The sequence below is a fragment of the Bos javanicus genome, chromosome 3, assembly GCF_032452875.1.
Source record: "Bos javanicus breed banteng chromosome 3, ARS-OSU_banteng_1.0, whole genome shotgun sequence".
NCBI lineage: Eukaryota > Metazoa > Chordata > Mammalia > Artiodactyla > Bovidae > Bos > Bos javanicus.
Window position 1 is genome coordinate 17,212,263 of NC_083870.1, and position 24,375 is coordinate 17,236,637.

Consider the following 24,375-nt stretch of genomic DNA (forward strand, 5'->3'; position numbering starts at 1 on the left):
CAGCTTCAGCCTGTTGACAGCAAAGGCGAGTCACACTGTATCTAAGGAAGCCACCAGGGACCTGGTCACCCTTTTCCACAAATGCATGGAAAAGAAGCCCAAATCAGTCAGAGAGGAAAAGTCTGAAGAAAGACCATTTTCTTGACTATCTAGTTATCTTTATGAGCGGGGTATAGTTGGGTCTCGGGGGGTCTGTCGCTCAGAAACCCCCAGAGGAGAGTGAGGTGGGCTAGAGGCATTGGTGTGGCCCTCAGAGAATCTGGGTTCACTGAGCACCTGCCTGGCTGCTCCTGAGCCCAACTTACCATCCCAGCACCCCTGTGGGAATAGTGTTCCTTTTGTCTTGTTTAAGGAATCTTTGCCTACCTACCCCAAGGTCTTGATATTTTCCTATGTTACAAGAATTTTATTCCTTGACTTTTCACCTTTAGACCTACTGTCCACTTGGAATTTTTGATGACTTGTGAGGTCAAGTTTCTTTTATTTTTTTTCACATGAGTATCCAACTAACCCAGTCCAATGTATTGAAAACCTTTCCTTTTCCGATGGCTCAGCGGTGCTTCTTTTGTCATAGAACAAGTATATTATATTACGTATGTCTTTTTCTCCGTTCTCCATTTAGTTCTGTTGACCTGAAACTAATAGACTACCAGATATTTCTCCAGCAAAGCTGTATTTCTTTGGGATCAGCAGCAAATTGCAGTTCAGTCTGCAACCACAGAGTCATGGGCAAGTTCCTGACATCAAGTGAAGAGGGAAACTGCAGCAAAATAAAAGAGAATAGGCCTCTTCCAAAGTTAAGTCCTCGACAGGAAAGAAGTCTTTCTTAATGTTAGTAATAGTGATAGTGAAGTTGCTCAGTCGTGGCCGACTCTTTGCGACCCCATAGACAGTGGCCAACAAAGTTCCTCCGTCCATGGGATTTTCCAGGCAAGAATACTGGAGTGGGTTGCTATTTCCTTCTCCAGGGAATCTTCCCGACCCAGGGATTAAACCCCGGTCTCCTGCATTGTAGGCAGACGCTTTACCGGCTGAGCCACCAGGCTCTGCCATTGTCACAGTCTGAGGGCTCCCCCTGCTGGTGTCCCAACTCTACTTAAACGAGGTTTCTGTTTATTGGCTTTTTTTTTTTTTTTTAACTATTCTGTCGGTCTATTTGACTATACTTGAACCAGATTCACAGTGTCTTAGTTATGGCAGCTCTTATAATAAACCTTAACTAGCATCTAGTGTTATAAATCCTCCAACTCTCCTTTTCATAATTGCTTTGGCCCTTCGTGGGGCTTCCTTGGTGGCTCAGACAGTAAAGAATCTGCCCACAATGCAGGAGACCGGGGTTTGATCCTTGGGTTGGGAAGATCCCCTGGAGAAGGGAATGGCAACCCACTACAGTATTCTTGCCTGGAGAATCCCCATGGTCAGAGGAGCCTGGTGGGCTACAATACATGGTTTTGCATAGAGTTGGACACAACTGAGCAACTAACACTTTGGCTATTCTAGGCTTTTTTCAATTCAGTTCAGTCACTCAGTCGTGTCCAACTCTTTGCGACCCCATGGACTGCAGCACGCCAGGCCTCCCTGTCCATAGCCAACTCCTGGAGTTTACTCAAACTCATGTCCATTGACTCGGTGATGCCATCCAACCATCTCATCCTCTGTCATTCCCTTCTCCTCTCTCCTTCAATCTTTCCCAGCATCAGGATCTTTTCAAATGACTCAACTCTTCACATGAGGTGGCCAAAGTACTGGAGTTTCAGCTTTAGCATCATTCCTTCCAATGAACACCCAGGGCTGATCTCCTTTAGGATGGACTGGTTGGATCTCCTTGCAGTCCAAGGGACTCTCAAGAGTCTTCTCCAACACCACAGTTCAAAAGCATCAATTCTTCGGCGCTCAGCCTTCTTCACAGTCCAACTCTCACATCCATACATGACCACTGGAAAAACCACAGCCTTGACTAGATGAACCTTTGTTGGCAAAGTAATGTCTCTGCTTTTTAATATGCTGTCTAGGTTGGTCATAACTTTCCTTCCAAGGAGTAATTGTCTTTTTATTTCATGGCTGCAGTCACCATCTGCAGTGATTTTGGAGCCCTCCCAAATAAAGTCAGTCACTGTTTCTCCATCTATTTGCCATGAAGTGATGGGACTGGATGCCATGATCTTAGTTTTCTGAATGTTGAGCTTTAAGCCAACTTTTTCACTCTCCACTTTCACTTTCATCAAGAGGCATTTTAGTTCCTCTTCACTTTCTGCCATAAGGGTGGTGTCATCTGCATATCTGAGGTGATTGATATTTGTCTTGGCAATCTTGATTCCAGCCTGTGCTTCCTCCAGCCCAGCGTTTCTCATGATGTACTCTGCATATAAGTTAAATAAGCAGGGTGACAATATACAGCCTTGATGTACTCCTTTTCCTATTTGGAACCAGTCTGTTGATCCATGTCCAGTTCTAACTGTTGCTTCCTGACCTGCATACAGATTTCTCAAGAGGCAGGACAGGTGGTCTGATATTCCCATCTCTTTCAGAATTTTCCACAGTTTATTGTGATCCATACAGTGAAAGGTTTTGGCTTAGTCAATAAAGCAGAAATAGATGTTTTTTCTGGAACTCTCTTGCTTTTTCGATGATCCAGCAGATGTTGGCAAGTTGATCTCTGGTTCCTCTGCCTTTTCTAAAACCAGCTTGAACATCTGGAAGTTCACAGTTCACATATTGTTGAAGCCCGGCTTGGAGAATTTTGAGCATTACTTTACTAGCATGTGAGATGAGTGCAATTGTGCGGTAGTTTGAGCATTCTTTGGCATTGCCTTTCTTTGGGATTGGAATGAAAACTGACGTTTTCCAGTCCTGTGGCCACTGCTGAGTTTTCCAAATTTGCTGGCACATTGAGTGCAGCACTTTCACAGCATCATTTTTTAGGATTTGAAATAGCTCAACTGGAATTCCAGTAGCTTTGTTTGTAGTGATGCTTCCTAAAGGCCCACTTGACTTCACATTCCAGGATGTCTGGCTCTAGGTGAGTTATCACACCATCAGGATTAACTTTTTTGTACAGTTCTTCTGTGTATTCTTGCCACCTCTTCTTAATATCTTCTGCTTCTGTTAGGTCCATACCATTTCTGTCCATTATTAAGCCCATCTTTGCATGAAATGTTCCCTTGGTATCTCTAATTTTCTTGAAGAGATCTCTAGTCTTTCCCATTCTATTTTTTCCCTCTATTCTTTGCAATGATCACTGAGGAAGGCTTTCTTATCTCTCCTTGCTATTCTTTGGAAGTCTGCATTCAAATGGGTATATCTTTCCTTTTCCCCTTTGCTTTTCACTTCTCTTCTTTTCACAGCTATTTGTAAGGCCTCCTCAGACAGCCATTTTGCTTTTTTGCATTTCTTTTTCTTGGGGATGATCTTGCTCCCTGTCTCCTGTACAATGTCACAAACCTCAGTCCATAGTTCATCAGGCACTCTATCAGATCTAGTCCCTTAAATCTATTTCTCACTTCCACTGTATAATCATTTGGGATTTGATTTAAGTCATACCTGATTGTCTAGTGGCTTTCCCTACCTTCTTCAATTTTAGTCTGAATTTGGCAATAAGGAGTTCATGGTCTGAGCCACAGTCAGCTCCTGGTCTTGTTTTTGTTGACTGTATAGAGCTTCTCCATCTTTGGCTGCAAAGAATATAATCAGTCTGATTTCATTGTTGACCATCTGGTGATGTCCATGTGTAGAGTCTTCTCTTGTGTTGTTGGAAGTGGGTGTTATGACCAGTGCATTCTCTTGGCAGAACTCTGTTAGCCTTTGCCCTGCTTCATTCTGTAGTCTAAGGCCAAATTTTCCTGTTACTCCAGGTATCTCTTGACTTCCTGCTTTTGGATTCCAGTCGCCTATAATGAAAAGGACATCTTTTTTGGGTGTTAGTTCTAGAAGGTCTTGTAGGTCTTCATAGTACTTTTCAACTTCAGCTTCTTTGGCATTACTGGTCAGGGCATAGACTTGGATTACCATGATATCGAATGGTTTGCCTTGGAAATGAACAGAGGTCATTCTGTCATTTTTGAGACTTCATCTAAGTATTGCATTTTAGACTCTTTTGTTTACTCTGATGGCTACTCCATTTCTTCTAAGGGATTCTTGCCCACAGTAGTAGATATAATGGTCCCATCCTTTTTTAAAAAAGTAAGTTGTCAATGGCTATAAAAATTCTGGCTAGAATTTTGATAGGATTGCCCTGAGTCTATAGATCACTTTGGGGGGAACTGAAAGCTTTAACATAGCATAGTCTTCTAGTTCCTGAGCACAGCATATACTTTCTGTGGTTTCCCATGCTATTTAGCATAAACTCCAAATTTTCAAAGTCCCCCCTTCTTCTGATCTTTTCTCATTTCTTGCTTTCTGTTAAATCCAGTGCCTATCTCTCATAACTCTCTCTCTCGCTCTCTGCTTTTCTTTTACATCATTCCAGGTCTTCTTTCTGCCCCTTGAACACATCAGACTGGCTCCCATCTGAGTGTGCTTTTGTATTAGATTTACACTCTACTGGCAGGACTCTTCCCCGGCTGGATCTCTTGTTATTTAGAAGCAAGGTGATATAGTAGTTAATGTACAACATGGTGATAAAAGTTAACAATACTGTACTGTATACTTGTAGTCTACTACAAGTATACCACAAGAGGATAACTCTTAAGTCTTAACACATATACACAATAGTAATTATGTGAGGTGATGGATGTGTGAATTAGCTTGATTCTGGTGATCATTTTGCAAAGTATACATGTATCAAAACATCAAGTTGTATACTTTAAATATATACAACTTTTATATGTCAATGATATGTCAACGATGTCTCAATAAAGCTTTTTTTTTTTTTAAGTATGGGCTTCATGGAGCTGTACATGGAGCTGTGTTTGAATCACGCTTCTGCATTTACTAGCCGAGTCACCTTGAGCACATTCCTTTACCCTGTTTTTCCTTAGGTTCCTGATCAGCAACTGTTATAAAGATGAGACAGATGGAAAGTCCATGGGGACAGTACTCAGCACAGAGGAGGCATTTTTAAAGTTATTTTATACTTTTAGTTATTTTGCCAGTCTCTAGAAACCTCTTAATCCTACAGAAGGCGCTCCCCATACTCTGATACTATTCTTATTTTCTATATAGTAAAGAAACTGAGTTGCCTATCACTATCACACTTATGTTCTCTTTCATCCTAAGCATCCCCCCTGATTCCAAACCATCTTGTAAGCTCCCTTCAAGCACAGCCCATCCCACGTTTCAGGTACCAGTGAAGTCACTGACTATGATATCAGTTTGCTCTAATTATAAACATAAAATTGGCCTGTAAAATAGAAAGTTTGGCTTTCCTGGTGGCTCAGACAGTAAAGAATCTGCCTATAATGCAGGAGACCCTGGTTTGATCCCTGGGTTGGGAAGAGCCCCTGAAGAAGAGAATGGCAACTCACTCCAATATTCTTGCCTGGTGAATCCCAAGGACAGAGGAGACTGGTGGGCTACAGTCCATGGGGTCGCAAAGAGCTGGACACGACTGAGTGATTAACGTTTGTTCATTCATTCATTTATAATGAGAACTGGCCAAATCCCAAACGGAGCCTCATATTTAACCAGTGTAATCAGACTCATCATCTTGGGTACTAAAGTGGCCATATTTATTTACTTTTAAAAGTAATTGTTTGAATTCCTCTCCCCACCCAACCAGAAATCTAATATTATTCTCTTGGGGTCTTTACCTATTCTTGAATTATCTAAAACCCTGAGTCCTTCAAGGCCAATGAGGGTGAATGTTCTTTTTCAACCCAAGTCCTTTGATGCAGTGACTGCTGGCTGCCATGAGGTGTCATTTTCAATGACTGGGCATCACTTCATGGGAAATAGATGGGGAAACAGTGGAAACAGTGTCAGACTTGATTTTTTTGGGCTCCAAAATCACTGCAGATGGTGACTGCAGCCATGAAATTAAAAGACGCTTGCTCCTTGGAAGGAAAGCTATGACCAACCTAGATAGCATAGCAGAGACATTACTTTGCCAACAAAGGTCCGTCTAGTCAGGCTATGGTTTTTCCAATGGTCATGTATGGATGTGAGAGTTGGACTGTGAAGAAAGCTGAGCACTGAAGAATTGATGCTCTTGAACTGTGGTGTTGGAGAAGACTCTTGAGAGTCCCTTGGACTGCAAGGAGATCCAACCAGTCCATCCTAAAGGAGATCAGTCCTGGGTGTTCTTTGGAAGGAATGATGCTAAAGCTGAAACTCCAGTACTTTGGCTACCTTGTGTGAAGAGTTGACTCATTGGAAAAGACTCTGATGCTTGGAGGGATTGGGGGCAGGAGGAGAAGGGGATGACAGAGGATGAGATGGCTGGATGGCATCACGGACTCGATGGATGTGAGTCTGAGTGAACTCTGGGAGTTGGTGATGGACAGGGAGGCCTGGCATGCTGCAATTCATGGGGTTGCAAAGAGTCAGACATGACTGAGCGACTGAACTGAACTGAAATGAACTGAACTGAATCAGATTCATCATCTTGGGTACTAAAGTGGCCATATTCATTTACTTTTAAAAGTAATTGTTTGAATTCCTCTCCCCACCCAACCAGAAATCTAATATTATTCTCTTGGGGTCTTTACCTATCCTTGAATTTTCTAAAATCCTGAGTCCTTCAAGGCCAATGGGGGTGAATCTTCTTTTCAACCCAAGTCCTTTGGTGCAGTGACTGCTGGCTGCCACAAGGTGTCGTTTTCAATGACTGGGCTCCACAATCGGAAAGATGTTGAAAGCTGGGATGTTTGTGAAGGCTGGGATTGTGTCCTGGTGGTGATAGGCATACATGTTTGGCACCAAATTTGTGGTTCTTTTCTAAGTACACTACCTTGAAGATTTGTGTAGGGGTCTGTCTCTACCTCCAGACTATGAGCTTCTAGAAGACAGAATGCTAAATAATTTATTACTGAGGAATATTTGACAAAAATGATAATATTTAAGGTGTGCATTTTGATGATTTGATATACATAATGCATTGTGAAATAACCATCATAATCAATCTAATTAACATATTAATCATATATATTATATATATTTGCTTCGCCTATGGCTTAGCAGTAAAGAATCTGCCTGCAATGCAGGAGACACAAGAGATGTGGGTTCGTTCTCTGGGTAGGGAAGATCCCCTGGAGGAGGAAATGTCAACCCACCCCAGGATTCTTGCCTGGAAAATCCCATGGACAGGAATCTGGAGGGCTACAGTCCAAAGAGTCGCAAAAAGTCAGACACAACTGAGCACACACATATATAATATTAATAAATATATATATATATATTTATTCTTCCTGCATGAGAACACTTATTGTCTATCTTCTAGGCAAATTTCAAGTGTACAGTAAAGAACTGTTAACTGTAGCCACATTTTCTTACATTAGAGTTTACTCATTTTGCACGTGTGAAACTTTGTATCCCTTGACCAACTTCTTCCCATTTCAGTTAGTTCATTTCAGTTCAGTCGCTCAGTCGTGTCTGACTCTTTGCGACCCCATGAATCGCAGCACGCCAGGCCTCCCTGTCCATCACCAACTCCTGGAGTTCACTCAGACTCACGTCCATAGAGTCAGTGATGCCATCCAGCCATCTCATCCTCTGTCGTCCCCTTCTCCTTTTGCCCCCAATCCCTCCCAGCATCAGAGCCTTTTCCAATGAGTCAACTCTTCGCATGAGGTGGCCAAAGTACTGGAGTTTCAGCTTTAGCATCATTCCTTCCAAAGAAATCCCAGGGCTGATCCCCTTTAGAATGAACTGGTTGGATCTCCTTGCAGTCCAAGGGACTCTCAAGAGTCTTCTCCAACACCACAGTTCAAAAGCATCAATTCTTCGGTGCTCAGCTTTCTTCACAGTCCAACTCTCACATCCATACATGACCACTGGAAAAACCATAGCCTTGACTAGACGAACCTTTGTTGGCAAAGTAATGTCTCTGCTTTTGAATATGCTATCTAGGTTGGTCATAACTTTCCTTCCAAGGAGTAAGCGTCTTTTAATTTCATGGCTGCAGTCACCATCTGCAGTGATTTTGGAGCCCAGGAAAATAAAGTCTGACACTGTTTCCACTGTTTCCCCATCTATTTGCCATGAAGTGATGGGACCGGATGCCATGATCTTAGTTTTCTGAATGTTGAGCTTTAAGCCAACTTTTTCACTCTCCTCTTTGACTTTCATCAAGTGAGCTTTTTAGTTCCTCTTCACTTTCTGCCATAAGGGTGGTGTCATCTGCATATCTGAGGTGACTGATATTTCTCCTGGCAATCTTGATTACAGCTTGTACTTCCTCCAGCCCAGCGTTTCTCATGATGTACTCTGCATATAAGTTAAATAAGCAGGGTGACAATATACAGCCTTGATGTACTCCTTTTCCTATTTGGAACCAGTCTGTTGTTCCATGTCCAGTTCTAACTGTTGCTTCCTGACCTACATACAGGTTTCTCAAGAGGCAGGTCAGGTGGTCTGGTATTCCCATCTCTTTCAGAATTTTCCACAGTTTATTGTGATCCACACAGTCAAAGGCTTTGGCATAATCAATAATCAGAAATAGATGTTTTTCTGGAACTCTCTTGCTTTTTCGATGATCCAGTGGGTGTTGGCAATTTGATCTCTGGTCCTTTGCCTTTTCTAAAACCAGCTTGAACATCAGGAAGTTCATGGTTCACATATTGCTGAAGCCTGGCTTGGAGAATTTTGAGCATTACTTTACTAGCATGTGAGATGAGTGCAATTGTGCAGTAGTCTGAGCATTCTTTGGCATTGCCTTTCTTTGGGATTGGAATGAAAACTGACCTTTTCCAGTCCTGTGGCCACTGCTGAGTTTTCTAAATTTGCTGACATATTGAGTGCTGCACTTTCACAGCATCATCTTTCAGGATTTGGAATAGCTCAACTGGAATTCTATCACCTCCACTAGCTTTGTTTGTAGTGATGCTTTCTAAGGCCCACTTGACTTCACATTCCAGGATCTGGCTCTAGGTGAGTGATCACACCATTGTGATTATCTTGGTCGTAAAGATCTTTTTTGTACAGTTCTTCTGTGTATTCTTGCCATCTCTTCTTAATATCTTCTGCTTCTGTTAGGTCCATACCATTTCTGTCCTTTACTGAGCCCATCTTTGCATGAAATGTTCCTTTGGTATCTCTAATTTTCTTGAAGAGATCTCTAGTCTTTCCCATTCTTTGTTTTCCTCTATTTTTTTGCATTGATTGCTGAAGAAGGCTTTCTTATCTCTCCTTGCTATTCTTTGGAACTCTGCATTCAAATGGGTATATCTTTCCTTTTCTCCTTTGCTTTTTGCTTCTCTTCTTTTCACAGCTATTTGTAAGGCCTCCCCAGACAGCCATTTTGCTTTTTGCATTTCTTTTCCATGAGGATGGTCTTGATCCCTGTCTCCTGTATAATGTCACAAACCTCCATCCATAGTTCATCAGGCACTCTATCTATCAGATCTAGTCCCTTAAATCTATTTATCACTTCCACTGTATAATCGTTCTGGATTTGATTTAGGTCATACCTGAATGGTCTAGTGGTTTTCCCTACTTTCTTCAATTTAAGTCTGAATTTGGCAATAAGGAATTCATGAACTGAGCCACAGTCAGCTCCTGGTCTTGTTTTTGTTGACTGTACAGAGCTTCTCCATCTGTGGCTGCAAAGAATATAATCAATCTGATTTTGGTGTTGACCATCTGGTGATGTCTATATGTAGAGTCTTCTCTTGTGTTGTTGGAAGTGGGTGTTTGCTATGACCAGTGCATTTTCTTGGCAAAACTCTATTAGTCTTTGCCCTGCTTCATTCCGTATTCCAAGGCCAAATTTGCCTGTTACTCCAGGTGTTTCTTGACTTCCTACTTTTGCATTCCAGTTTCCTATAATGAAAAGGACATCTTTTTGGGGTGTTAGTTCTAGAAGGTCTTGTAGGTCTTCATAGAGCTGTTCAACTTCAGCTTCTTCAGCGTTACTGGTTGGGGCATAGACTTGGATTACTGTCTTATTGAATGGTTTGCCTTGGAAACGAATAGAGATCATTCTGTCGTTTTTGAGATTGCATCCAAGTACTGCATTTCAGACTCTTTTGTTGACCATGATGGCTACTCCATTTCTTCTGAGGGATTCCTGCCCGCAGTAGTAGATATAATGGTCATCTGAGTTAAATTCACCCATTCCAGTCCATTTTAGTTCACTGATTCCTAGAATGTCGATGTTCACTCTTGCCATCTCTTGTTTGACCACTTCCATATTGCCTTGATTCATGGACCTGACATTCCAGGTTCCTATGCAATATTGCTTTTTACAGCATCGGACCTTGCTTCTATCACCAGTCACATCCACAGCTGGGTATTGTTTTTGCTTTAGCTCCATCCCTTCATTCTTTCTGGAGTTATTTCTCCACTGATCTCCAGTAGCATATTGGGCACCTACTGACCTGGGGAGTTCCTCTTTCAGTATCCTATCATTTTGCCTTTTCATACTGTTCATGGGGTTCTCAAGGCAAGAATACTGAAATGGTTTGCCATTGCCTTCTCCAGTGGACCACATTCTGTCAGACCTCTCCACCATGACCCGCCCATCTTGGGTGGCCCCACAGGCATGGCTTAGTTTCATTGAGATAGGCGGGCGGCTGCGACAGTGCACATAGTGTGGCCGAGAGTCAGGGGCAGCGGCCGAGAGTGCCAGGCTGCGATGGTGCAGGAACGGCAGAGAGGAGCTACCCCCAGCCTGAGGCCAGGAGTGGCGGCTGGGAGGAGCAACCCCACGTCCAAGGTGTGGTGGCTGCGCAGGCGCAGGAGGGCCCAGAGGAGCTATTCCACGTTCAAGGTCAGGAGGGGCGGTGGTGAGGAGATACCCCTTGTCCAAGGTAAGGAGATACCCCTCGTCCAAGGTAAGGAGCAGCGGCAGCGCTTTGCTGGAGCAACTGTGAAGAGACATCCTACATCCAAGGTAAGAGAAACCCAAGTAAGACGGTAGGTGTTGCAAGAGGGCATCAAAGGGCAGACACACTGAAACCATAATCACAGAAAACTAGTCAATCTAATCACACTAGGACCACAGCCTTGTCTTCTCATTTCCCTCTCCCTTAATTCCCTGGTAACCACCTTTCTACTCCTTTTCTTTGAGTTCAGCCCTTTTCACTTCAGTTCAGTTCAGTCACTCAGTTGTGTCCAACTCTTTGCGGCCCCATGAACTGCAGGACACCAGGCCTTCCTGTCATCACCAACTCCCGGAGTTCACCCAAACCCATGTCCATTGAGTCGGTGATGCCTTTTAACCATCTCATCCTCTGTTGTACCCTTCTCCTCCTGCCCTCAATCTTTCCCAGCATCAGGCTCTTTTCAAATTAGTCACCTCTTTGCATCAGGTGCCCAAAGTACTGGAGTTTCAGCTTCAGCATCAGTCCTTCCAATGAATATTTAGGACTGATTTCCTTTAGGATGGACTGGTTGGATCTCCTTGCAGTCCAAGGGACTCTCAAGAGTCTTCTCCAACACCACAGTTCAAAAGCATCAATTCTTCGGCACTCAGCTTTCTTTATAGTCCAACTCTCACATCCATATATGACCACTGGAAAAACCATAGCCTTGACTAGATGGACCTTTGTTGGCAAAGTACTGTCTCTGTTTTTCAATACACTGTCTAGATTGGCCATAACTTTCCTTCCAGTGAGTAAGCATCTTTTAATTTCATGGCTGCAGTCACCATCTGCAGTGATTTTGGAGCCCAGAAAAATAAAGTCTGACACTGTTTCCCCATCTATTTGCCATGAAGTGATGGGACCAGATGCCATGATCTTAGTTTTCTGAATGTTGAGCTTTAAGCCAACTTTTTCACTCTCCACTTTCACTTTCATCAAGAGGCATTTTAGTTCCTCTTCACTTTCTACCATAAGGGTGGTGTCATCTGCATATCTGAGGTGATTGATATTTCTCCTGGCAATCTTGATTCCAGCCTGTGCTTCCTCCAGCCCAGCGTTTCTCATGATGTACTCTGCATATAAGTTAAATAAGCAGGGTGACAATATACAGCCTTGATGTACTCCTTTTCCCATTTGGAACCAGTCTGTTGTTCCATGTCCAGTTCTAACTGTTGCCTCCTGACCTACATACAGGTTTCTCAAGAGGCAGGTCAGGTGGTCTGGTATTCCCATCTCTTTCAGAATTTTCCACAGTTGATTGTGATCCACACAGTCAAAGGCTTTGGCATAGTCAATAAAGCAGAAATAGATGTTTTTCTGGAACTCTCTTTCTTTTTGATGATCCAGCAGATGTTGGCAATTTGATCTCTGGTTCTTCTGACTTTTCTAAAACCAGCTTGAACGTCTGAAAGTTCATGGTTTAGATATCGCTGAAGCCTGGCTTGGAGAATTTTAAGCATTATTTTACTAGCGTGTGAGAAGCAATTGTGCGGTAGTTTGAGCATTCTTTGAAACTGCCTTTCTTTCGGATTGGAATGAAAACTGACCTTTTCCAGTCCTGTGGCCACTGCTGAGTGTTCCAAATTTGCTGGCATATTGAGTGCAGCACTTTCACAGCATCATCTTTCAGGATTTGAAATAGCTCGACGGGAATTCCACCACCTCCACTAGCTTTCTTTGCAGTGATGCTCCTAAGGCCCATTTGACTTCGCATTCCAGCCCTTTTAGATTACACATATAGTGCGATCATGCAGTGTCTGTCCTTCTGTGCCTGGTTTGTTTCATTTAGCGTAACCTTCTCGGGGCTCACTCATGTTGCTGAAAATGGCAGGACCTCTTTCTTGTTTAATGGCCAGACACTGTTCCGTTGTATACACATATCATGCTTTCTTTGTCCGTTCATTTGTCTATAGAGTTTTTTTTTTTTTTTAAGTTATTTATTTATTCTTGGTTGTGCTGGGTTGCTGCCTGTAGGCTTTCTCTGGTTCTGGTACAAAAGGGCTGCTCTTAACTGTGGTGCACTGGCTTCTCTGTGGTGGCTGCTCTTGTTGGGGAGCACAGGCATTAGGCGTGTGGGCTTCAGTAGTTGTAGTGTGTGGGTGGGCTCTACTGCACACAGGCTTCAGTCATTGTGATGCAGGGGCGTAGTTGCTGATTGGCATGTGGAATCTTCCCAGACCAGGGATCGAACCCGTGTCCCCAGCATTGGCAGGTGGATTCTTAACCATTGTACCCCCAGGAATCCATGTCTATGGACATTTAGGTTTTAGTGTATTTTGGCTACATGAATAATGCTGAAATAAACACAGGAATGCAGATATCTCTTTGAGATCGTGGTTTCATTTCCTCTGGATATATATCCAGAAGTAGGATTGCTGGATCATAGGTAATCTTATTTTTGAGTTTTGAGGAAACCTCCATTATTTTCCATGAAGTCTGTACCAATATACATTCCCCAGAACAGTATATGAGGATTTGCTTTTCTCCACATCTTCACCCACATTTGTTATCTTTGTCTTTCTGATAGTAACCACTCTGACAGGTAGGTTTTATGTCATTGTGGTTTTGAGTTGCATTTCTTATTCAACTATTGAAATTGAGCGCTTCTTCATATACCTTCTGGCTATTTGTATGTATTCTTTTGAGAAATATCTATTCAGATTCTTTGCCCGAGGGACATTAGTTTTTTGGCTGTTGAGTTGTATGAGTTTCTTATTTATTTTTGATATTAACCCTTTATCAAATATACGGTTTGAAAATATTTTCTCCTATTCTGGTTTCCTTTTACTCTGTGCTTGTTTCCTTTGCTGTACAGAGCTTTTTAATTTAATGCAATCCCATTTGTCTATTTTAGCTTTTGTTGCCTGTGATTTTGAGGTTCATATTAAAAAATTATTACCCAGACCAATATCAAGAAGCTTTCCCCCTATGTCTTTTCCTAGTAGTTTTTACAGTTTCAGGACTTGCATTTAAGTCCTTAATCCTTCTTTTAGTTGATTTTTGTATATGGTGAGATCATGGTTCCTTTTTCTGCATGTTGATATTCAATTTTCCCAACACCGTTTATTGAAGAGACTGATTTTTTCCTCATTTTGTGCTCTTGGCACTCTTGTTGAAGATCAGTTGACTTTAAGGTGTGGATTTATTTCTGGACTCTATTCTGTTCCATTCGTCTATATGTCTTATAGATGATACTTATGCCAGTATCATACTGTTTTGATTACTGTAGTGTTGTAATGAATTTTGAAATCATCAAATGTCTTTAGCTTTGTTCTTATTGCTCAAGATTGGTTTGGTTATTCAGGGTCTTTTACAGTTCCATACAAATTTTAGAATTGTTTTTCTATTTCTATAAAGAATGTCACTAGGATTTTGATAGGGATTGCATTGAATCTATAGATCACTCTGGTTAGAATGGACATTTTAACAATATTAATTCTTCCAACCCATGAGCAAAGGATGTCTTTCCTTTTGTCTGTGTTTTTAAAAATTTCCTTAATAAATATTTTTATAAGTTTTCAGAGTGCAAGTTTTTCACCTCTTGTTGTTTCCTAAGTATTTTATTCTTTTTGTTGCTGTTGTGAATGAGATTATTTTCTTCATTTCCCTCTTGGACGGTTTATTGTTTGGGTATAGAAATACAGTGGATTTCATATGTTTATTTCATATCCTGTAACTTTACTGAATTAGTTTATTATTTATAACAGGATTTTTGTAGTTGTTTAGTCTTTAGTGTTTTCTATGTATATCATCTTTCTATCTGCAAACAGATACTTTTATTTCTTCTTCTCCTATTTGGATGCCTTTTATTTCCTCTTCTTGTCTAATTTCTCTGACTAGAACTTCCATTATTATGTTGATAAGAAGTGACAAGAGTAAGCCTCCTTGCCTTATGCCAGATCTTAGAGGGAAAGCTTTCAGTTTTTCCCCCATTAACTATGGAGTTACTTGTGGGCTTCTCATATATGCCATTTATTGTGTTGAGATAAGATGCTTCTATACCTACATTGTTGAGAGTTTTAATTGTAAATGAAAGTTAAACTTTGTCAAGCACTTTTTCTGCATTTATTGAAATAATCATGTTTTTTTTTTCCTTTCATTGTATTAATGTATTATACCACCTTGATTGACTTACACACATCGAACCATCCTTGCATCCCTGGGATAAACCCCATTTAGTTATGGTACATGATCCTTTAAATGTATTTTTAAATTCAGTTAGCTAGTATTTACTCAGGATTTTTGCATCTACATTCATCAGGGGGTATTGGCCTGTAGTTTTATTTTCTTGTAGAATCTTTACCTGATTTTGGTATTGGGGTGATGCTCAAGAACTGAGTTTGGAAGTGTTTCCCCTTCTTCTATTTTTTGAAAGAGTTTAAGAAGCACTGGTGGTATTCTTTTCTGAATGTTTGGTAGAATTCACCCATGAAGTCATTAGATCGTAGGCTTTTCTTTTTTTTCTTTTCCCAGACAAACTAAACTAAGGGACTTTGTTGTCAGTAGAACTGCCTCACAAGAAACGCTTAAGAAAGTTCTTCAATCTAAATGAAAACTCACTAAACAGCAATGTGAAAACATAGGCCAGCATCAATCTCACAGGTAAAGGTAAATATCTAGACACATGCAGTCTGATGCAGCACTGTAAAGCAGTCTACTGATTTTTATATTAGGGTGGGGAAGGCTGCTGGGGTGGGCCTTTTCTCTCACAGAAGGAAGTCATGGGGAGCCCTCTCGGGTTTAGTACATGGGAGCTCTCTCTGCAGCAGTGATGTCTGTGTTCAGGTGTGTGTATGTGTGGGTTGGCTGTGCAGCTGGTGTTTAGGGACTTGCTTGTTGTAATGAGATGTGGGGGGTGGCTCTGGTGGTGGGCTTTGGGTGGATACAGAGTGTTGGCTCTGGCAGGGGAAGGGAATATCAATTCACTTCTGTTCCCCTTCTCCCCAGAACCTAGCACAGATGCCAAAATTCTGAAGAAATATCAACATTAAGGAAAAGTTGATTAAAGTGGACAGACTTGGAGTATTTTAAATGTCTGCCAATAATAGATTAATACAATAAATTTTGATGCATGAAACAAATGATCACTCCACAGTTATTAAAAACTGGGCTCGCATTGATTAGTAGTGTGAGAGGATGCCCACAGCATAATAATAAGACAAAATAGTTACCCCAGAGCTGTGGGAGGAGGTCATCATTGTGTAGTCCGATGGTATAGAGAGCCATTTTTTCCCAAGTTGAACAAAGGCAGGGTGAAGAGGGCTGCAAATGACCTTCTACCCACTTCATGCCATGGGCCAAAATTGGAGTTCCTTTTGAGTAACAAATTATCATGTGGGGATTGTCCAAGGATGTATCTCCATCTGAAATTTGATAAGTAGTTGTTTTCAAGGTTTTCACTTCTATTTTGTCCCTTGTCTATAGATATCAGAGTTGTGAATATTTTCTTATTTATTGCTTTTAAATGTCTGTCTGATTACTTTTGTAAAATAAATTCCCAGGAGAATGATGGCTGAATCAAACATATCTCTGTGACTTCAGCTTGGCATTGCCATATTGTTTTACTGTTTAGAAATTTGAGCCCTGCTTTTATTTTCAAAATATAAACGTGTGTTGATGAACCACTTGTCTGCTCAGGAAATCATTAAGTTGGTCAGATGAAGGCTCACCCTGTAAACTGGAAAACATTTTGCTTTAACTATATACCTATTTTTCTCTCAAATCTTCAGGCATGCCAAGACACAATCTCTGGTTAATTAACTGTCCTTTGGCGCTCCCTTCTGGAAGATTTACTCATCAGCCTGTGTGACTCCTCCCATGGAAGATGCATGGGTGAGACAGAAGTGGAAGGGGTTGGCAGAGAGAAGGCTTGGGGTCGGGGTGGGGGGGTGGTGAGGCAGTTCACCCGTCACTCAAGAACCTGTCAGCCAGATGGCACCTGAATGGAGGCCAAGCTTACACGTCAGGACCCCTTTAGAGTAGATCACTCCCTCTTTGCAGTGGGTTCAGTTCAGTTCAGTTCCGTCACTCAATCATGTCTGACTCTTTGCAACCCCATGAATTGCAGCAGGCCAGGCCTCCCTGTCCATCACCAACTCCCGGAGTTCACTCAAACTCACCTCCATCGAGTCGGTGATGCCATCCAGCCATCTCATCCTCTGTTGTCCCCTTCTCCTCCTGCCCCCAATCCCTGCCAGCATCAGAGTCTTTTCCAATGAGTCAACTCTTTGCATGAGGTGGCCAAAGTACTGGAGTTTCAGCTTTAGCATCATTCCTTCCAAAGAACACCCAGGGCTGATCTCCTTTAGAATGAACTGGTTGGATCTCCTTGCAGTCCAAGGGACTCTCAAGAGTCTTCTCCAACACCACAGTTCAAAAACATCAATTCTTTGGAGGTCAGCTTTCTTCACAGTCCAACTCTCACATCCATACATGACCACTGGAAAAACCATAGCCTTGACTAGACGGACCTTTGTTGGCAAAGTAATGTCTCTGCGCTATCTAGGTTGGTCATAAAGGTGTCCTTACTACTTCTGTCACCTCTCACCCATCACCCAACCCATTTAAAAATCCCCCGTCAGCTACTTTCTTTGCGCAGGATAAAGTTGCAGCTCTAGCCTGGCACACAGGGCCATTCACATTTGGTCTCCATCCTACCTCTCCAGTCTTGTTTCTTCTAACTGCTCATTGGATACCCTGTGGACTTCACCCCCCAAGCAAGCCACTCTCTCTCATGCACCTGAGCCTTTGCCCCTGGGCAAAGCCTTTTCCTCTGTCTGGAGTGCCTGGTTCTCCATGCATCTCCTTGCAACCATATTTTCAAGTGCCACGGCAAATAGCATCTCCCGAGGAAACCTTCCTCAGCTTTCCAGGAAGGCAGAGGTGCTCCTTGGGTGCCCAGGGTACCCTGTTTATGCCCCTAAACTAGGAGTGTTCACAGTGCTCTCTGACTGTGTGTGACTCTGTCCCCTCCAAGCGTCCCCACCCTGTGACTTGGCCTCATGTCTTACTCTTTATTGCCTAGAGAGGGCCTACTGCTTGAGAAATATTTGTTGGATGAATGAATGTGCTTCGTGACTCTGGAGTTTGGGGTTTTGCTAATTGTGGAAGGACATCCCCAAAGTTGTATTTAAGTTGTGTGTCTGACCCCGAATGAGCCCTGGAGCTGTGATGATGAGCTCTGAGGTGGGGAGATGGATAACATGATCTTCTGTGGTTCTGAGATGCTTTAGATCAGGCTCTGAGGGCAGGTGGGTCCCTGAAACTGAGTTAATCATAGAAAGCAGTGTCCTGTGATGTCATCTCAGGAATGCAATTAAGGCTCAGTCGTGCTGCTGAGGAACCAGTTAAGAGTCACAGCACTGGCTACCATAATTGGAGGCATTGAGGATGGGCAGGATGTGGGACTTGGCAGAGGAGCCCCTGCTCTCAACTGCCTCTTGCCTGAGCACCGAGGAGTCTCTAGGATAAAACAGATCAAGACTGTGGATCAGCAGCAGCCTCACCCCAGCAGCAACAGGTCAGCGCCTGGTCCGAGAGAGCTGTGGGGGTGGGCTGGGTTGTGTGGGTCCAGGATATCCTACACAGGTCCAGGATAGCTGAAAGGAGTTGCTTACCCATTTTGGAGGATGTGTGCCTTGTAGATGGATGTCCCAATAGCATACTGTGGCCTCAAAAGGGTTAAGGACTTCCAAATGAAAAACATGTCTTATAACCCCAAAGACACTGACTGATTCCAGCTCCAAATGGTCAGTTGTGTGATTTGGGGAAATTTACTTAGGCCTTTTGGATTTCGTTTCCTCCTCAGGAAGATAGGGTGGGGGCGTGATGCCTGCTTTATAAGGTCATTGTGAGGATTGCATGGGATACTGTGCATAAACTGCTTTGCCCAGGGCCTGGCTGACTCTGTTAAGAGTTGGAACCAGTTGTCCTGAATCTTACCTGCCCAGAATCCAGGGAGGACAGCTGATACTATTGGACAGCCCTGCCTCCTGAAAACAGGGCTCTCATCTCTAAAGGAAGTGGGGAGCAGGGGGTTGAGGGCACCTGCCTTCACCCATGTAGAGCACCTGGATGGGGATTGGGGTGACTGGGAGAGGCCACGGCACCCCTGCCTGCCCCTGACACTGGGCACTGAACAGCCCCACACACAGAGACTCTGGGGGCCCCGGGGGCATGCAGATGGCACACAGACCCCTTCAAAGAGGGCCAGTCAGGGCAGGAGTGGGAGCAAGATGAGGGTCCCTGTGCCGTCTGTATTAAGCCCCAAAAGGAAAACAATATTTGAGCACGTCTGGGGTTCTGGGTAGGACAGTTATCTCGATATTTTGTTTGTGTTACAAAATAGTTTATGGTAGTGGGTATCTTGCCTTCTCAAGGGGTTTAAAAATATTTCCATTGGGATATGTCATCTTGCTTCCAAGAGTCTAATTTCTTCTCATTCTTGATTTTGAGGGCTCCTTGATTTCTTGATTTTGAGGGCTCCTAAGCTGAGGGCATGGTTGGGGGTGGGACACAGGACACAGATCCTGTCTCCTGGAAGGCTGCTGGCTTGGGGAAGGGACAGAGCCCTGTCCTGAGCTTGTGGCAGTTTCCTGCAGGGCAGGGAGGCTGAGCCAAGTTTGCAAGAGGTCAGGTGGGGAGGGCAGAGAGGGGCCCTTACACAGGTGGGCAGAAGATTCCTGGAGGAAGCACCCACCTGTTGTGGCCTGGCCTCTGCCTGGCCTGCTCTGCTGTGCTCCCTGCCCCCAGATTCTCCACTGTCCCCAGGTGCTTCCCCCTGCATCTCCTGAGTTGCCCCCATCCTGGGCCCAGGCCCAGCCACCATGACGGACACACCAGTGGAGGAATCCCTCTTCCAAATCATCCACTGCTACCATGAGTACGCTGCCCGGGAAGGGGATGCAGAGACACTGTCGCTGGAGGAGCTGAAGGCTCTGCTCACGGACAATGTGCCCCGCTTCATGGAGACCTTGGTGCGTGGGGCTGGGTGCGGATACATAAAGTATGGGGTTGCTTGTGGGGCTGGAAGCGATTGGGGTGGGTGAAGGTGCAGGAAGCCATCTCTTAGGAGCACTTCCAGCTAGGGGAGGGGGCGTGCGGGAGGGTGGAGGGCAGGATGTTTTGTGGGAGAAGCGTGGCCCAGCCTGGGTTTATTTTCTGTCCTTCCCTCTCCTGAAACTCTCTGCCTGGCCCCACTCCAGACCAAACACAGCTAATCCCTGAAACTCAGTCCTAACCCCAAACCTGTTTGTTCTTCTGCCTGACCTGCTTCTGGAAAGAAAAGGACCTAAATCCTTCCTCTGCCCACAAGCTAGTTCGGTCAGCGACCTTGCCCCACACCTGACCTTTGAACCCTAGGCCCTTCTCCTGGGGTCTATCCAAGCCTCTCTCATCCACCTCCTGGTCCCAGTGGAGGACAGTTTGGGCTGTGGTGGCTGCTGCTAACCTGCGGGGCTGGGAATGTCATTTCCTCTCCCATCTGAGAGGCCAACAGAGTCCCTCCGAGCAGCCTGGGGGCCCAGCCCTGGAATTCAGGCTGGGCTCAGCCACCTCCTCAGGCTTGTGCCTCTCCTCTGTCATCAGCCCCAGCCCTGTGACTACCCAGCTCCTTGGGGACTGCAAAGCTGGCGGAAGTGTCTGTCTCTTGGCCCTTGGCGCCCAGCCCCGGGGTCTCTGGACTGTCACGTCCAGAGTACTTCAGGTGGTGCCCAACTCAAGGCCCTCCATTCCAGGAGAGGCACCTCCCCTGGTCACATCTCATGTCCCCTGCCGGCCTCTGGGACACGTCGGAGGAGAGAGCCTCACCCTCTGTTTATTGGAGTGCAGCCTCGAGAGTCACAGGGCAGTGGGACCAGGGTGACTGGCTAGTCCCTGTTTCTGGGAAAACCTTTTCTTTCCAAGGCCAGTTGCCAATGTCATGCGGCTGTGCAAGGACCCCAGAACCTGCACTGGAGGACTCACTGGGCAAACGTAGCAGCCTGGGCCGTGGTCTGAGAGGAGGGAAGCCGGACGTGCCTGCCCCAGGCCGGAGGCCTCCCGTTTCTCAGGTCAACCAAATTTGCGGAGGAGATAAGACAATAAGTAGATGGTGGGGCCATGGGAGAGATGGAAGGGGAGAATTTCCACAGGGATGAGGACTGCTCCCAGGCCCACGGCTGCTGACAATTGCAGCGACCTCCTTCCTGGAGGCTTTCTGAGAGGTTCACCCCAGCTTTCCTGTGCCCACCAATGAAATCCTGCTGACACCTGCTTCACCCCCACTGCTCAGTGAGCCTCCTGCCTGCACCTACCCTCTGAGCTGGACTCCTCCCTGCTGTCCCTTCCACCTCAAATGCCCCTTTCCTCCCTATGCCAGCCCTGAGCGTTGCCTACTTGGGACGTCCCAGCAACTCCAGGGCCCCTAGCTCTGGCCTTTCCCGTCTTTTGTGCTTTCTGGAGGTGACACGGGCACAGAGTCCTAAATAGTTCCCAGGCAGATGACACTGCGTGGAGATATCTGACCCCACCTGGTGCTGGCCCAGCAGTAGCTCTGGAGATGCAGACATGAGGGGCAGGGGGCTCTGCCCTGGAGGCTCCCACTGTGGAGGAGGAAGGCATAGCCTTCTACCCTGACGCCCCTGGGCTGGGCTGTCCCTGCAGGGGAGCTGGCACTTTAGCTAGTGGAGAGATAGGCAAGTGGCGCTAGTGGTAAAGACCCGGCCTGCCCATGCAAGAGACCCGGGTTCAATCCCTGGGTTGGGAAGATCCCCTGGAGGAGGGCATGGCAACCCACTCCAGTATTCTTGCCTGGAGAATCCCCATGGACAGAGGAGCCTGGCGGGTTATCGTCCATGGGGTTGCACAGAGTCAGATATGACTGAACCGACTTAGCGCAGAGCCCCTGATGATGGGCAAAGGTGAATTGTGTTGGGCGTGCCCAGTCAACCAGCACATGGAGCCCTGCCTGTATTCTCTGTCTCCCATGCAGCCCCAGGTCCAGTTAGCTGAGGTGCCCCCGACACTGCTGCCTGAACATTCTGCAGCACAGAGGGTCCTGGGCACTGACTGAATGAAGAGTTGTCTCCTGCAACCCCCCTCCAGACAGGGCCAGGCCACACTCTCTCACCGACTGCCCCTGTCCTCCCACCAGCAGGCCGAGGAGCGCCTGGCCTTCACTGCAGGGTGGTGCTGGGGTGCATTGTTGACCCTCTGCTCACTCCTCAGGGCCGGAAGGAGCCGTACTACATCACACAGTTGTTCCGGGCGGCAGACAAGAACCAGGACAACCAGATCTGCTTTGAGGAGTTCCTCTACATCTTGGGCAAGCTGGTGAAGGACTACCACTTGCAGTACCACCGGCAGCTGTGTGCCCATTACTGCACCCAGCACAGCCTCTATTAGGGGGAGTGCGGGGGCCTGTCTAGGGACCAGGTGTGACCTAGCTGTGGGCAGCTGAAGACAGAGCTGTGTGTGAGTGTGTGTGTCTGTGTGTGTGTGCAGTGAACGCTGTGAGGGAAGAGAATAAAGCAACTTTGTAAAGACTTCTGGATGTTGCTCAGTTCCTGGTTCCGTGGATCTGCTCTGGGCCCAGAAAGAAAGATTTGGTCCTACTCTGAGGATCAGTCATTTTGGGTAGTCTGTGCCCCAGGAGCCCCTGTCTGAGGGAGGAGTCAGCCCTGCCCCAGGAGCCCCTGTCTGAGTGAGGAGACAGCCCCTGCCCCCAGGAGCCCCTGTCTGAGTGGGGAGACAGCCCCTGCCCCAGGAGCCCCTGTCTGAGTGGGGAGACAGCCCCTGCCCCCAGGCACCCCTGTCTGAGTGGGGAGACAGCCCCTGCCCCCAGGAGCCCCTGTCTGAGTGGGGAGATAGCCCCTGCCCCCAGGAGCCCCTGTCTGAGTGGGGAGATAGCCCCTGCCCCCAGGCACCCCTGTCTGAGTGGGGAGACAGCCCCTGCCCCCAGGCACCCCTGTCTGAGTGGGGAGATAGCCCCTGCCCCCAGGCACCCCTGTCTGAGTGGGGAGACAGCCCCTGCCCCCAGGCACCCCTTTCTGAGCAGGGAGACAGCCATTACCCCCAGCTTTTTGTCCGAGAGGGTGGAGTCTCTTCTCTCGGGGAGTCAGCTCTCTGACAAGGAAGCCAGGCCTCACCACTGATGTTCTGGTCACTCATTCACTACACATGCCTGATTGGACAGGAGCCACGAGGGAAGAAGTTCTCCCAGCTTCAAAAGAGAGCCCCAACAAAGGCGGAGCAGCCGGGACTGGGAAGGGCCCAGGACAGGGTGGGGAAGATGATGCCGGTAATTGGCATGGGTGGCAGGTCCATGGCCAGTCGGTGAGGGAAGATTGTGAGGTGGGTTTTCCAGACATTGAGTCAGAGATGGGTCAAACTTAAAGTTGGAAGACTGATGAGTGGAATGTGGGTGACTATCAATCAGGGAAAGCTTCCTGGGGAGAGGAGGGTTTGGTTTTGTTTTTGTTAATAAATAAATGATGATGGATATGGGTGTTGTTCTGACTCTGGGCTATTTGTGACTCCCTCATCCCTCCCAGCTCAGACCTGCCCCTGCCCTCTCTCTGTGTTGTTTGTTTTTGTCCCTCCCTGGAAGCCCAGGAAGCTGATGCACAGTCTCTTGGGGGAGGGTCTCGTCTGCCTTTAGGTCCTGCTGGGTCCATCTTGGTGGGTTTCTTCTCTGAGGATGGTCTGAGAACCCATGTCCTGAGTGCACTGTGATAGAAACAATGAGTTATTTGAAAGAGTGATGGGTAATTTTCTGCACCCCTATGCAGGTGATTGGATACCCCAATCAAGTTATTTAAAGGACTTGGTTTGGTTCCCTCTGCCAACTGGACCTGTGAACCAAACATGGGGAGCAGCGCCCTGCAGGCCAAACTGGAGGCCTTTGTTCCTGATCAGTGGCGCTCAGAAGCAGGCCCTCCGTGGACGCCACGTTCACATACTGGCTGATCTTCAATTCTCATCATCTAGGGGTCAGTGCCACTGGCCCCACTTTCCCTCTGGACCTCCCCTGTGGAAGTGCTTATCCTGCTGCACTGAGGTTATGTGTGGCTGTCTGTATCCTCCTCCAAGACAAGGACCCCATCCTGTCATCTCTGTGACATGGCCCAACGTCAGCACACAGAGTGGAGCTGGGGCTGTGCAGGAGTGGGGCCTGTGGGCTGGAATCCCATGACCGGGGTCTACGTTGCCTCGTGCAGGCCCTTAGTCACATCCAGAGACTGGGAGACAGTTGGCAGGGTGACGCAGGCCACCCTTGCCCCAGGCCCAGGTGGATCCTCCCTGCCTGTCTCACCTGAAATGTACCGGGTTGCACAGGCATTTGATTACAAAGCGGCGGCTCAGCCCAGCCCTCCTGTCCCTTCCTGGGGGTTTCTCCACCGGCCCTGCATGCTCTGTCCTCATTTCCTCAGCCATTGGC

General features: G+C 46.0%; 1 protein-coding gene across 5 annotated transcripts; it reads left to right on the plus strand.

The window, feature by feature from the left end:
- The first annotated feature begins 18,371 nt into the window (after positions 1 to 18,371).
- LOC133240911 (protein S100-A15A) lies at positions 18,372 to 23,333 on the plus strand. 5 transcript variants are annotated; one of them, XR_009734456.1, is made up of 4 exons: positions 18,372 to 18,477; positions 19,710 to 19,933; positions 20,862 to 21,007; positions 22,164 to 23,333. XR_009734456.1 is itself a non-coding variant. In XM_061405900.1 (4 exons), the coding sequence occupies exons 2-4, from the start codon at positions 19,784 to 19,786 to the stop codon at positions 22,338 to 22,340; spliced, it is 468 nt and encodes a 155-aa protein (XP_061261884.1). In that variant the 5' UTR covers positions 18,372 to 18,477; positions 19,710 to 19,783; the 3' UTR covers positions 22,341 to 23,333. The 5 variants fall into 5 exon arrangements, 4 of the variants coding, with proteins under 4 accessions (XP_061261884.1, XP_061261897.1, XP_061261903.1 ...); XM_061405900.1 differs by having other exon boundaries at positions 20,867 to 21,007; XM_061405913.1 differs by having other exon boundaries at positions 19,773 to 19,933; positions 20,867 to 21,007.
- Positions 23,334 to 24,375: the final 1,042 nt, after the last annotated feature.

What these genes read in the sequence shown, in the direction of transcription:
- LOC133240911 (XM_061405900.1), top strand. Translation starts at nt 19,784, where the DNA reads ATGACGGACACACCAGTGGAGGAATCCCTCTTCCAAATCATCCACTGC. An exon ending in CCCGCTTCATGGAGACCTTG is followed by an intron (nt 19,934 to 20,866) that starts GTGCGTGGGGCT and finishes TTCCAAGGCCAG; the next exon opens with TTGCCAATGTCATGCGGCTG. An exon ending in GGAGGCCTCCCGTTTCTCAG is followed by an intron (nt 21,008 to 22,163) that starts GTCAACCAAATT and finishes CTCACTCCTCAG; the next exon opens with GGCCGGAAGGAGCCGTACTA.